At 39.2% G+C, this 15,061-nt stretch overlaps 1 protein-coding gene across 1 annotated transcript in view; it reads right to left on the bottom strand.

Moving 5' to 3' along the window:
* Nucleotides 1–15,061, bottom strand: part of MYO10 (myosin X) — a 262,062-nt gene that overhangs the window by 98,521 nt on the left and 148,480 nt on the right. Inside the window, exons 6-11 of the mRNA XM_027520434.1 lie at nucleotides 13,959–14,083; nucleotides 13,270–13,283; nucleotides 13,069–13,153; nucleotides 11,988–12,091; nucleotides 2,605–2,734; nucleotides 1,024–1,142 (exon numbers count right to left, since the gene is read on the bottom strand). Coding sequence (XP_027376235.1) covers nucleotides 1,024–1,142; nucleotides 2,605–2,734; nucleotides 11,988–12,091; nucleotides 13,069–13,153; nucleotides 13,270–13,283; nucleotides 13,959–14,083 — 577 coding nt within the window. The remainder of the gene's footprint in view (nucleotides 1–1,023; nucleotides 1,143–2,604; nucleotides 2,735–11,987; nucleotides 12,092–13,068; nucleotides 13,154–13,269; nucleotides 13,284–13,958; nucleotides 14,084–15,061) is intronic.

The raw sequence follows: 15,061 nt of genomic DNA, 5'->3' as shown, positions 1-15,061 counted from the left end.
TACTTATCCAATCCAGAAACAGCTATTAGATGGGCTAGTGCATGTAACTGGCTCAAGGCAGTTGCAGAGACAAAAATAAATCATACAACATACTGTTGCTTTGCTTTCATTATTAATAATAATAATTAATTATAATAAAACTAACACCAATTAATAATAATAATTATTACAGCTGTTTATTTAACTCTTACTCTGCACCAGTCACTAAGTGTTCAGTTCAGTAGCTCAGCTCTGCCCATATCTTTGTGACCACATGGACCACAGCACGCCAGGCTTCCCTGTCCATCACCAACTCCCGGAGCTTGATCAAACTCATGTCCACTGAGTTGGCAATGCCACTAAGTTTTTAGCATTTATATATTTTTTACTATCATCTTTATACATGGCAACCCACCCCAGCATACTTGTCTGGAGAATTCCATGGGCAGAGGAGCCTGGCGGGCTCCCGTCCTCGGGGTCACAAAGAGTCGGACACGACTGAATGACTACTTTCACATCCTTGTCTTGGGGCTTCTCTGGTGGCTCAAAAGCTAAAGAATCTGCCTGCACTTTGGGACACCCAGGTTTGATCTCTGGGTAGGGGGATCCTCTGGAGAAGGGAATGGCTACCCACTCCAGTATTCTTGCCTGGAGAATTCCATGCACAGAGGAGCTTGGTGGACTACAGTCCATAAGTCCAAGGAGTCGGACATGACTGAGCAACTAACACTTTATTTTCATCCTTGTCTTACAGAAGAGGAAACTGAGGCACAGTGAATAAATTCCCCAAGACCAGAATATAATAAGCTGAAGACTCAGGACTCAGACTCAGGAAATCTTCCCCAGTCCTCTTAAAGATTCTGCTACACTGTCTCTAAGATGGCCACTGAACCACTTTGCCTATCCCCTCAACGTGGACGTCTTATTTTGATCCTGAGCCAAAAGCATTCAAATGGATAATTACAGTTACTTATTCAAATCAAAGCCATGGATCTGCAGACCCAGAGGCATCTTTAGAAGTTGCTCTGAGGGCCACACACATACCTGCTGAACGTTGAGAGGTGTAAGGATCTCCTCCCCCCGGAGGAACATGGACCTCTGGGTCAAGGCATCCGTGAGCTGTGCCGGGTCCAGCCCAAGTAACTCTGCAGACCTGCCCAAGGCTGGGGAGGAAGGACAAGGCGAAAATGGATGCACAACCCCAAGAAGGGACAGCCCATGCGACCCCAAATGGGTGCAAAGCCAGTGCCACAAAGCGACACAGTAAAGCAGAGGATATTCCTAAGCCCCTCGGGCAGGACCTAGAGGACACATGTTCTGCTGGCAGGCTTTTCACTCCCTCAATGTGTCTTAGGTTTACAGCAAATGACCTGGTACTTGGAACAAGTACGGTCCAGAGACCCCCGGCAGGCTCCCCAAGACCCTGTCAGAGGTTTGCAAGGTCCATGACTATTTCAGTAATAAGACTAGCTTTTTTTTTTAGTGATAAACTCTGTTATTTGCTTTTTCACCCTCATTCCCTCACAAGTATACAGAAGAATATCCCAGAGGCTACATGACATGGGTAGCTCAAGAAGCTGAAGGCAGAAATAGAAGCCAGCTGTCCTTCATTACATCAGATATTTCAAACATTTACAAAATCATTAGACAATGTCAGCAGTTATTGACTTGTTCTTTTTTGTTTTGGAAGATGGCCTTTCAAATAAAATACTATTTATTTTACTATATGCAAGGGGTTGGTTACGGTTATTTTAAAGTGAATCTATTGTTTTTAACTATCTCCGCTTTTATTTCTAAAGGGCTTCCCTGGTGACTCAGATGGTAAAGAATCAGCCTGCAATGCAGGAGACCTGGGTTTGATCCCTCAGTCAGGAAGACCCCCTGGAGAAGGGAATGGCAACCCACTCCAGTTTTAACTGCCTCTGTTTTCATTTCTAAAGCAGTAAACATCAACAGGTATGATCCATGGGAAGGAGAACTACAGGCCTCTAGCCCTGGGCAACTCAAGGGCCACTCTGAACTTACACTCATCCATTTCCCAGCCTCCATGCCCTCATCCACTGCAACCATCAGAAAAGTTTAAAGGATAAATCACTCCAGGAAAATGACAACTGACATTGTTACATGTATGTTAACTCACTTAGTCTTAAGACATCTCCACTGTGCACTTTACAGTGAGAAGTCATGAGTGTTGAAGGGATAAGTAACCCAAGGAAACAGCTTGGGGCAGAGCCGGGCTACGAACCAGTCATCCTGGCTTGAAAACTAACGATCTTAACCATTCCACTATGGCAGCCCTCAGTAGCCAGGAATTAACCACAACACTACACGCCTGACTCAAGACATTATTCCTACATCAAATTCTTGTTGCCCCTATTTCCTCTTCTTGGGCTCATTTTCCTTCTTTCTTAGCAGAAAATGAGAACACAGCCACCATTCCACGCAGTAATCACTTGTTTGAGATGCTTTGACCCTTTATTAGCTGACCTTTCACATCAAACTTCTGTAGCACTTATTCTAGGGCTCAAAATATTTTTCTGTCAAAGGCGAGACAGGAAATATTTGAAATCTACATTTCTTATGAGGCAAAAGCCAAGGAAGTGAAGCAGGGAGAAGCAACCTTACCCGTTTTGAAGGAAACTTGCGCCCCACCAGCAGTGATAAATTCTATGTTCCCGAGATGTAATATACCAGCAAGCAACCTCAACACTTCCCGAACTTCTTCCTTGCTAAACTGCATGACCTCCATCGCCATCTGGAAGGAAACAAGGTTAGTTTTTCATGTTTTTTCATACTAAAAAAAAATGAAAATGGTCACTACTCAATAAAGTTACTAAGTACAAGGCAAGAAAGCAAGAAATATTGGGGTGGCCAAAAATTTCATTGGGGATTTTCCATTAGATACTGCAGGAAAAAAACGAACACATTTTTTGGTCAACCCATTTTATATGACAAACACTTTAAATGGGTATACATAAAAGAAAAGCAAGACATTAGGAAATAATTGTACAATACTTAAGAGATAACCCAATCAATAAGATAAAAAAAAATAAATATCTGCTTTACACACAAGACTCCTGTTTATGCCAGAAAAGAATTACTCCAGAGAGTCATAGTAATGATAGTGACAAAGAAATACTTCTTTGTGTGTGTATCAAAATGTAATGGAACATTTCTTATTTTCTTACACATAAAAAATAGGGGGCATGGGGTGGGGAGGGAGGTGGGAGGGGGGTTCAGGTTGGGGGAACACAACTGCACCCGTGGCTGATTCATGTCGATGTATGGCAAAAACCATCACAATATGATAAAGTAATTATCCTCCAATTAAAATTAATTAATTTTAAAAAAGAAAAGAAAATGTCAGGGGTGGGGGATACTTCATGAGACTCCTCCAATATAAATTTGGGGACTTGTCTTAACGGTTAAAAGAAGCAGGGACCCTGATAAGCAGAATGAAATTCTCCATCAGGGGTTCTACAGATAGAAGAAACTTCTGCTCCTTTTGTAAAAGATGCTGATGGAAAAACTGAATGGATCTAGATTTGTCTTCCCTGACAGTCATCACACTGCTATGTTCCATTTCTCCAAAGGCTTTTTAAGGTCTTATTTTGGCCTCTGGATACTAAATAGAAGTTAACACAATGCTGATTTGGAAAAAAAAAAAAGAACAAGCACCAACAGGGGCTTTGTTCCCCAGAAAGTTTCTAAACTGAAGCCAAGCATCTTCTGAATCAGATCAAAGATTTGCTCATTATCTCTTAGGATTTAGGAGCCATATTCTTGTCAGGAAAAGAGCCAACTACCCTCTCCCACACCTACTCTACACATACGCACACGGATGCACGCACGCACACACACACGTGCAGAACAGAGGGCGGAACTGCTGGCAATATGGATGAAAATAACCTACAAAGAGAACTCAGACCCGTGATCACTACAGTGACCACCGGAGCAGGAAGGCGGAAGCCACACAGCACTGTGATGCCACAGAAGCTGCAGGAGGAAGCGACTGGAGACTTTAAAATATGAAAAGTAATTTCTTTACGAGGAAAGGGAAAAAAAGCCAGAAACAAAGGGCAAAAACAATAAACAGGAAAACAAAATTAAAAGAAAAAACTGCATAAGGCAAGGAACCAACAGCTATATTAAGAGACACATGACGCAGTTAAATAAAATAGGCACCTTTTGTAAGAGGAAATGCAAATCCACAGAGAAATGTTTTCCTTCCTAGAAATCCAACACATGCATATTGAAGAAAATGAGATGACTTCTATTAAATTAACAAAAATTTTTCTGAATGAGAAAATGGGAGAAAGTGGGGTATTTATGCAGGGGTCACCGCTGGTAGCGTCAGTCAGTATAAAGATTACGGGTCAGCGTTGGGCTGGACCGCCTAGGTACATGACCTTAAAATGTTCAGAGAAGTTACACAAGTTCCTCAGGGTCACAAAACCAAGATTCAAAGTCAGGCCTGACGAACGCAAAGTCTAGGAACTTACTCTCCATTCGGTTGTATGCTTTTTTTTTCTTTTTACGTCCTTAAAAAGTCAGTTGCCTATGTAATCACCCTTAATTTCAGTGCTGGAATTTTTTTATTTTTAGCTACCATATGGGGCATGCGGGATCCTAGTTCCCTGAGCAGGGATCAAACCCATGCCCCCCTGCATTGGGAGTGCAGAATCTTATCCACTGTACCACCAGGAAGTTCTAATGCTGAAGATTTGTTTCAAAGAAAATCTCGACAGGAAAGAAAGCTTTGTAAACTTTCACTACAGCATTATCTTAACAACACTTTCGGAGAAAAAAAAAGTCCTAGCTTTTCTACAATCAGACAAGTCAAATATAGTAAGTAAACTTGTTATGGAACAGTATATAGTTTTTAAAGGAAATTATCAACATTACATATAAACATGATATTTATGATAGCTTTATGCAAAAAGTACTAAATTTGTGCAACTTTTTTAAAGAAAATCAGGCTGGGAAGAAGATCTACAAAATTGAAAATACTTGCAATGTTACTGCTGGCAGGCTAATGGACATTATATTCACATCTTTTGATATTGTTGACATGTTTTTACTGTAACAACTGAGTCTATTAATGGGTGAATGGATAAATAAATTGCTGTCTCTTCAATGAATACTATCCATTGTAAAAATGTGAAACAATTCTGTTAGGTGCAGTTTGGGTGAATGAAAGAAGCCAGAGAGAGGAGAAGAGATTTTGTATGATTTCATTTTCAGGAAACTCTAGAAAAGACACATTTTTCTAGGTTTCCTAGGGCTAGAGAGTCTGGGATTGTCTAGGAAGGGGGACAAGAAATCTTTAGGGTGTAGAATTGTCCTTCAGTTTGATCGTGGTTGTGGGTACACGAGTACATAAATTCAAATTTCACTTTATATGCTTTATATGAGGGCATTTTATTATATGTACATTATAACTTAATAAAAGGGACTACCAAAAAATAAAAATAAAAAGACCATGAATTGTTTAACAGAGTATCATTTTATGGGTACAGACAAAAATTGATGCCAAGAATAAGAACTATTGGTCAAGTGCTCATCAATTTTTAAAAACCTATGGGAAAGTAATTATTCAAATTTACTTATTCTAAAAGCAAAGAAATATGGCTAAGAAATATAGAATATCTATTATGCTCAAGACTTTTAAAACAGTAGGAGTAGTAATGTTAGTTGTTCAGTCATGTCTGATGCTTTGAGACCCCACGGACTATAGCCTACCAGGCTTGTCTGTCCATGGAATTCTCCAGGCAAGAATACTGGAGCCAGTTGCCATTTCCTTCTCCAGGGGAGCCTCCCGATCCAGGGATCAAACTTGGATCTCCTGCATTGCAGGCAGATTCTTTACCATCACTGCCAGCAGGGAAGCTTTTCAAAACAGTGGTAAGGACCAATTTAGATGTTGGCAAAATAACTATAAAGCATCTATGCCACGTTAAAGTTAATAATTTTTTTTTATTAAAGTTTTCCTCATGTAGCACAGGACCTCTTCAACACTAATTTATAAAAATTTTCTAAGCTCATCTTAGGATGACCATAGAGATACAAGATTTCATTGTAACTCACCAGCCTGGACTTTATATAACACTAAAGAAATAAGATCTTCCATAGAGAACAGACTTGTCAAGGGGGAGAGGGGTCAAGAGAGGGCTGGATTGGGAGTTTGGGATTAGTGGATACAAAATATTACATACAGATTAGATAAACAAGGTCCTATTGTATAGTACAGGGAACTATCTTCAATATTCTAGAATAAGCCATAATGGAAAATATGAAAAAGAATCTGTACACATGCACACATATATAACTGAATCACTTGGCTGTACAATAGAAACTAACACACTATAAATCAACTATACTTCAAGTTTTCAAAATCTCCTCTATACTTGCAGAAAAAAAAGGAAGGTCTTCAAAAAATAAGTTCACAGTAGCAGAAAACTGCAAACTGTAAAATAAAAAATATCAAAAGATGCTCCATGAAAAAAATTCTTGGTTAAGTTCTGAAAATACATAGCTTACATATAGAGACATGAAAGCCAATGAGTAAAATGTGCCGTCTGTATGAACCAATTTGTGACTTCTTCACTCTCAAGTTTAACTCTAAGTGAATTAGGAGTGTGGTGACAAGTATCAATCATGTGCCATGGGGTAATGTAATGGCTGGAACCAATTAACACCAACCAGCACAGGCGTGGCCACTCACCCCTGCCAGCAAGTCTCCATTCACGGTCCTATTTACAGTCTTTTCAGTAGCAAGCTCCACCCCTTTGGCAAAAGTAGCCACTTTAAGACTTTTCTAAAATTTTTATTGAAGCACAGTTGATTTACAATGCTGTTAAGCCTCCTTATAATTATCTTTTCTCAACAACATGGCTCAAGACTTAAAAAAAAAAAAAAAAAAACCCTGGGAAATTCTCAGTACAATTCAGAAGCGTGAAACAGCAATTTAGCTATAAAACTGGCACAAAGTCATACAAAATGTTTTCAATAAAGTCTTTAATAAGCACATAAAAAAACAGGTGATTGTGAAAGTGTGGGGTGGGAGGGGAGTGATGACAAATACATAATACAATCCCAACCACTAAGGTCAGAAGGAAGCCAGGCTTTTCACAGTGGAAACAAACAGGGAAGAGGACTGAATTTCAGGTACAAAAGGTAAATCCACTCAGGGTCTCAGCTGTGAGGTGGGGGCACCATCTAAGGAAGCCAAGGGTCCTCAGGTGAATCGTGAATAAATGGACTGAATAAGATGGGGTGGGAGGGGAGGTGTTTGGGCACAATAAATCACGAGTGAAGGATCAATACTTTGAAGATTTATTACGTAATTTTATATTAGGCGAGATTATAGCATTGTATAATATAAAATTAGCTTCCACTCCCGAATTTTCCAACATTGAAAGAGACTGAAGTTTTCAAATGTGGCAAAATCGAGGTATAAAGTCAGTCTTTTATTTTAAAATTTCTACTGGGGCATAGTTGATTTACAATGTTGTCTTAAGTTTCAGCTGTACAGCACAGCAAATCAGTTATACATATACATAGATCTACTCTTTCCTGGATTCTTTTCCCATACAGACCCTTACAGAGTACTGAGTAGGGTTCTCTGTGCCATACAATAGGTCCTTATCACTTATCTATCTTATACCTAGTAGTGTATATGTGTCAATCCCAATCTTCCCATTCATCCCTCTCCCCGACCCCCCAGTGACAATAAATTTATTTTCTACAGTTGTAAGACTTTGTTTTATGGATAAGTTCATTTGCAACTTTTTTTTAGATTCCACAAATAAGTGATGTCATATGATATTTGTCTTCCTCTGTCTGACTTACTGCACTCAGTATGACAATCTCCAGGTCCATCCATGTTGATGCAAATGGCATTATTTCATTCTTTTTTTATGGCTGAGAGCCCTCTAAATCTTTATAAAGTCAGACTGATGAGGAGAGAACGTAGGGGTAGATGGGTTCACACTGTTAAAAACACGGGTACACCCAGTAAAACCTACATGGTCAGGAAACCCCAGTCCGGTAGATGGCTATGAACACCATTACCATGTAATATTTATGGAGTCAAAAGAATAAAGAGACTATCACTCAAAGACTCTTGTTATCCTCCTCACATTTCAACAGCCACCATTCTGGTAGGTCAAGTGCAGGCAATAAAAATAAATTAGTTGTTACTATTTTCTTGAAATAGTTTTTCATTCTGACTCAGCATTTTATAGTGCAACCTGGAAGACTACAAAGGAAAAAAAAAAAAAAAAAGAGCTATGAAATTTAGTCTGTGTTCACTGTCTCTCCCCAGGAAAAACTGGATCCCCTAAGAATGGCTCAGGATCCTTTACAGGTACATTTATAGTAATGTCAGGTGGTATCAATGAAGAATTTTAAAAATACATAAATTCTCAATGAAATAAGCAAAATTCCTAAAAGGTCCTATTGCCAAAGTATGTTGACATTAAAGCTGATAAAAAGAATAATGATCTTTTTTCAGTAGCTGAAAATACCAAAGGTGACATTTTCATATGTAATTCACAGGAATAACTTCTCTCCGTTAACATTTTAACACATTCTGTAAACAAATGTTCTTGAGTCCCAATAGAATGTGGTCCCTTCCCTTTCTTCAATCCCGAAACCTCTGGGAAAAGGAGCTTTATGGAATTAAAAGTAGGAAGATACAAATTTCAATGGTACTTGATTTTGGAAGGAAATTGAGACAAAGCTATGGTTTTTCCAGTAATCATCTATGAATGTGAAAGTTGAACCATTAAGAAGGCTGAGTGCCAAAGAACTGATGCTTCCAAATTGTGCTGGAGAAGACTCCTGAGAGTCCCTTGGACCGAAAGCAGATCAAACCAGTCAATCGTAAAGGAAATCAATCCTGAATATTCATTGGAAAGACTGATGCTGAAGCTGAAACTCCAATCCTTTGCCTACCTGATGCAAAGAGCAACTCACTGGAAAAGAATCTGATGCTGGGAAAGATTGAGGGCAGGAGAAGGGGGCAACAGAGGATGAGATGGTTAGATAGCATCGCCAACTGAATGGACGTGAATTTGAGCAAACTCTGGGAGATAGTGAAGGACAGGGAAGCCTGGCGTCCTGCAGTCCAGGGGATCGCAAAGAGTCGGACATGACTTAGCAACCAAACAACAATAGCAGACAAATTACATGATAAAACAACAGCATAATCTGTTCCAGTCATCCTAATTTAACAGAATATAGCGATTATATAGATGGTTTGCTCACTACGGTCTCCTTGTTGCTAGAACAGTGCCTGCCTGGCACACAACAGATGCTTAAAAATGTTGAAGACGGAAAATCAACTTTATAACCAGAAGTGTTCAGGGTCTCTTTAACCATCTGTATCACTCTTGGTTATAGAGCGCTATGCAGGATAGAAAGATGGGTTGGCTGGTACTGATATAATACTTTATACTCCTATATTTTAGAAATCATGATGTGATAAAATGTTAGTCACTCAGTCGTGTCAACTCTGTGCAATCCCATGGACTGCACAGGCTCCTCTGACCATGGAATTCTCCAGGCAAGAATACTGGAGTAGGTTACCATTTCCTTCTCCAGGGGATCTTCCTGACCCAGGGATTAAACCTGGGTCTCCCACATTGTAGGTGGATTCTTTACTGACTGAGCCACCAGGGAAGACCTATGATTTGGTGATATAATCATATAATCATGAAAACTGACATATTCATTGTAAAAATATTCTAACAGAATCATAAAGAATAAAATAAAACCCTAGAATTCTGCTCTGAGATAACACTTTTGAATTATTTTAGCATATTTTCTGCATACATACTATACATACATGACATGTATAAGCTTACCTTTCAAATGAAAGATCATATCATGCTGTATTATGCTTTCCTCACTTATAGAATGAACAAGTTTTTCCTTAGTGTTAAACATACATGAACATGGCTTTGCGAGCTACAATGGATCTTAAAGATATAATAAATTATTAGAGCCATCCCCCAACTGATTATTTTTGTAGGTTTTGGAAGAGAGAATTTCACTTTTTTATAGTAAAGAATATTTTTTCCTCCTTTCTCAGAAGTAGCACATTATTATTATTTTTTTTTTTTTTCTGGCTGCATTGCTTCAATCTTCCTGAAGAAGGCTAAATGAGAGCAAAAATTACATGCTCCTGATTTCAGTGAATACCAGCTAAGTCTTCACTGACATTTCTGATGGGTCAACACTAAAAAGTAATTGCAAAGCAAATATTTAAGAATCTATAAATAGAATTCCTCTAAGTCTGTCGTGTACATTCATTATGTCAATTTCACGTCTAAACTTTTCTTTCCTTCTAGATGACATGTCCTTTCATCGCAGGACCAAATTTCAAATCCCCAAACCTATCATTTCAACTTAAAAATAAAAACTAGCAATCACTGAAAGAGGGCCAAGCTGCACAGCTTTCCTTGAAGCCTTCAGAAGCAGCACACAGTTTTGAATCAGAAAACGATGCCCCCAAAGGAAGCCATCAGACTACCTTCCCGGGGCACTCCCAGGACTAAGAAGGGCCTCGCTGCCCCCTGTACCCTGGCGGCCAGTGAGTTGCTCAGTGTGGGCCCGCAGTGACACTGTTGACTGGATAACAAGGAACCTCTCACTGCAAACATCCACTTTCTAGCACAAAGTGAATGGAGGAAGCTCGTGTAGTGAAAGAAGTCTCGGGCATCAAAAGAAAATTGAGAGAAAATTTTAAATAAATACTTAAACATTTCATAAAATTCAATTAGCAGGGCCAAATCCTGTACTGCCTTGGGTAGATACACGGCAATGGTGCTGTTAGCAGAGGTTTTTTGGTTAACAGGTTGAAGGAAGGAGAGATGACAGAGACATCTCTTTGCATTATACGTGGCAGAATGTGACATCTTTCAAAGGAAGGCTGAAGCAAAGGTGATCGTAATACTGTAAGCCTAGTCTGCTTTTATTTTCATTTCAGTTTAAGGGCGCATACATTAGACATCAGGAAATGACACGTGATATATATCCACTTAAAAATATACTTTGATTCCATTCCAGAAGGTATTCTCATGAACAGTCTAGAAGAGCAAACGGCGATACAGAACCGAGTTGTTGACAGCAACTAGGAAGACAAATCTAGGTGCACGGAAATCAGGGGCTACCTATCTGCCTCCTGGTTCGAGTCTAGGATTTGAAGTTAAGACTGTCTAGATACTGGTTCTGTTAGGTGCTGTATGTGGTTAGGCTAGTCACCAACCTCTCTGAGTCACAGAATATAGACAACCATATTTCTACCCTCACAGGGTTGTTAGAAGCAGAGGCATGGTTAAGTCCTCATAGTAAGCACTCAATCAGTGTTAGCTCCATTTATGAATGAATTCTATCTACAGACTCCAAATGCTGAAGGAGCAGAGGAACAGGCCACACTGATGAAATCTACCGGCCACACTCAACCATGCCCAGGCTTCCTAAATGCAGTCCTTGGGGTATTCAAGAACTGCAGGATACAGCAGGGGTCCACACCAAAGTGTCTTAAGATGACCACTGTTTGTGCAGTAAGAATCATTTACCAGAATCAGGCTATGAGAACAGGATGAGACCCAACAGTCACCTGGTCTAACCGTTGATAGACTTCTTTTGAACTGTGGAATCAATTACTCAGAACAATTTTTAACTGTAAGCCCTGAAACAGATGATCTGCTTACTCCAGTACCAAACCTGTGATTTTTCTTTTGTTTCATTTTTCTGAACGCTATTCCAAGCCAATCCCCATCGCTCCTGAATGCAGACATTCACCCATCTTCTAAGAGAGAGGATTCCCTTCCAGGACTTGGGATAAGAAGAAAGGACCTAGTCTCACAGAGCAGTACAAATGTGATTATTAAAAACTTTTTTGAAACAGAAAATGAACGTTGTCAATTTCATTCTTTTTTTTGCAGGGGTGGGGGTGGGGGCGGAGTCACCCTTATAAAGAAGATAGGCAAGTAACTTACAATTACTTCCCTAAAGGATTCCTGGTCACTGATTGTCCTGTCTGTCACACATCCAGACTGATTCAAGTAGTGGTAGTTTTCTGGCACAGATAAATAAAATTCTTCTACAGAAAGAAAAACAAAAACATAACATCAGTACTTGACTGGCCAGGATAAGACAGAACTCAGAAGAGTTTCTTTCCACTTTGCAACTTTATTTTTTAAAGTTTGGAAAATAATTCTATGCTTGTAATAGTTCACCAATAAGATTAAAATGTTCTCAGACTGTATGATTTCAATACCTTTAGACCATGAGATTTTTGTACCTTGTTTTATGTCCCTGGATGTGCTCTAGTGTCTCCTAGTTTATAGTCTATGGGAACTTGAATAGAATTTGTATCCTACTGTTGTGTGAAAATTGTACAAATCTTAATTATGTTGAATTGGTTCATGCTGCTTTTCAGGTCTACTATATCCTACTTTTCTGTATATTCATTCTATTAATTGCCGAGAGTTTGATACTGAAACTCCAACTAAAAATCATAATTTATCTACTTACATAATTGCAATATATACTGAAATTATATGTAACTTTGTTCTATATTTTCCAAGTCTCCCATAAATCTGTTATCATACTTTCATAATCTAACAAATAAAAAAGTAAAAAAAAAGATTAAAACATTCTCTCTTCATCATCATCTAGGGAAAAAAAAATTATCAGATTAGAAGGGATGGAAGAAAACACTATTGAAAAAAGTAACTAATGAGGATCCTGTGTTGATTGTTTTTTTAAAAAATCAAATGTTTTGAAATTTGCTTTATTAGGGTATGATTTAAAAGTAAAGCCAGCTGTGATACATTATATATTCTTCACAAATATACTTTAAATCAGAAAAGAACTAAGATGCCACAACATATCAGAAACACTCAAGCTTTCTCTACTGATGATTTTCGCTCTACGGCATCTGGCTCTACACGCACTCAGCATCTTTGATCATCTCGCACATTTCGTTTCAAATGGTGGAAGCCCAGTAAAGTCCCGTCTTCTCTTTCACAGATGGGTTGTAAAGGAAATGTCTCTGCAAGCGGCTCCATCACTCACCTCTCTCTTCATGTCCTAGCCCTGCCAGCAGCGCATAGAATATGTGATAATTCCTTTCCCCGGGGTTTTGCCTTACTACTCGGTTCTGTGAAGAGAAGAAGCCAGATATCTATTCAGAGATGTTTCCTCTGATTAATGACCAAGAACTAGTAATTGCTAAAAACTGTTAAAGATAATGTGAATTAAATCATGCTTGCTTACTTTTTCTAATAAATCTTCATGTGAAAAGCAATGGCAAGTCAAGGAACAAAACAAGGATACAGGATGCTCCATTAGTCCTTAGTTTTCTACTCTTTGTTACCCAAATAATTACAATTCTTTGTGTCTTGGACATTCTGACTTCCAGTGCCGAAAGATAAGCAAACAAAACAGACTATTACATCAAAATCCAACTTCAAACGGGATACGTGTGCCCTAGAAGGCATCGAGCTATTTGAAACAACTGATTATTTCAAACAACTAGTTGCTCAGTCATGTCAGACTCTTTGGGACCTCATGGACTATAGCCCCCCAGGTTCCTCTGTCCACAGAATTTTCCAGGAAAGAATACTGGAGTGGGAAGCCATTCCCTTCCCCAGGGGATCTTCCCAACCCAGTCTCCTGCACTGCAGGCAGATTCTTTACCATCTGAACCACCAGGGAAGCCTATGATATTTGATGAGGAGTCCAAATTTTCAGATTAGGGACATGAAATCAGAGATTCCCAAAAGAAAGAGGGCCCCTTATTTCCTAGGATAATTAACAGGTCAAGCAGAGTAAAACAGGAGCAGTAATGAGACAGAACCAGAAATGAATGTTTCATATTCTATGTCTGTTTTAAGAAAAAGCAAAGAAGAGTTTCTACTAGAGAGTCAAATACTAATACACAAAAGCCAAATGAAACAGGATACAATCTACAATTCTCCCGCCCTGGATGTTTCCCTTCTGGCCGATGTTCAGCTGAACAAACTTCCCGAAGCGACTGGAGTTATTGTTGTACACGGTCTTGGCATTGCCAAAGGCTTCCATGATGGGGCTGCAAAAAAAAAAAAAAAACCAGGACAACAATGAGAGGCAATCAGGGTCCATGTAATTAACAACAGTCCTCACCAATGGCAAAATAGACAAGTGCAGGAGAAATCTGAAAGCAAAGGGCCCTAGAGCAATTATGTTTATTTATAGAAGGGCCAGATTTCCCAGCACTTGCTGAAATGGGTTTATAATGTGTGTCCATCTCGAGGAGGAGAGCCTGCAGCTGGTGTGGGCAAAGGATGCTACCAAGCGTCAAGGAGGCCATGTGGGCTGGTCCTCACCCAAATTAGTTTATTTACGCGAGTCAAGGGTTGCACGTGCACACACACGCACACAAACCCACACGAACTCTAGGAACTGAAAAATTCCCCAGTCCTGGAAATTTCACTCATCTGTTGTATGTCCCAGGGGAGCTCATTTAACTTCCTTGGGTCTCGTCCAGCTGTAAAATGTGGTCAGACTAGGTCTGCGGTCAGACTAGGTCAGGGGTCAGCCATCTTCTGCTGTAAAGGATTGGATAATAAATACTTTTTGGCTTTGTGGGCCATGTGGTCTCTGATGCAATTACTCAGCTCTGCCACTAGAGTGCAAAAGCAACTATAGACAAGATAGCAAATGAGTGTGTCTGTGTTTCTATAAAGTTTTATTTACAAAACCAGGCTGCAGGAGGAAAATGAAAATGGCCCAGAGAAAGACTGGTGGTGATGGCTGCACAACAAGAATGTACTTAATGCTACTAAGCTGTACATCGAAAAATATTTAAAGTTTTGTTTATATATATATATATATATATATATATACATATACATGTATATATATATACATAACAAAATATACATTTTGTTATGTATATTTTAGCACAATTTTAAAAATAAATTTTGAAGTCTAAAAAGGCAAACCAGAATAGGCTGCAGGATACAGATGTCAGGCTGGAGTCAGCTGACTTCTGGACTAATTTTTAAATAACAGGACATATAAAGTC

The sequence above is a fragment of the Bos indicus x Bos taurus genome, chromosome 20 (genome assembly GCF_003369695.1).
Source record: "Bos indicus x Bos taurus breed Angus x Brahman F1 hybrid chromosome 20, Bos_hybrid_MaternalHap_v2.0, whole genome shotgun sequence".
Classification (NCBI taxonomy): domain Eukaryota; kingdom Metazoa; phylum Chordata; class Mammalia; order Artiodactyla; family Bovidae; genus Bos; species Bos indicus x Bos taurus.
This window is presented reverse-complemented; position numbering and strand designations above follow the sequence as displayed.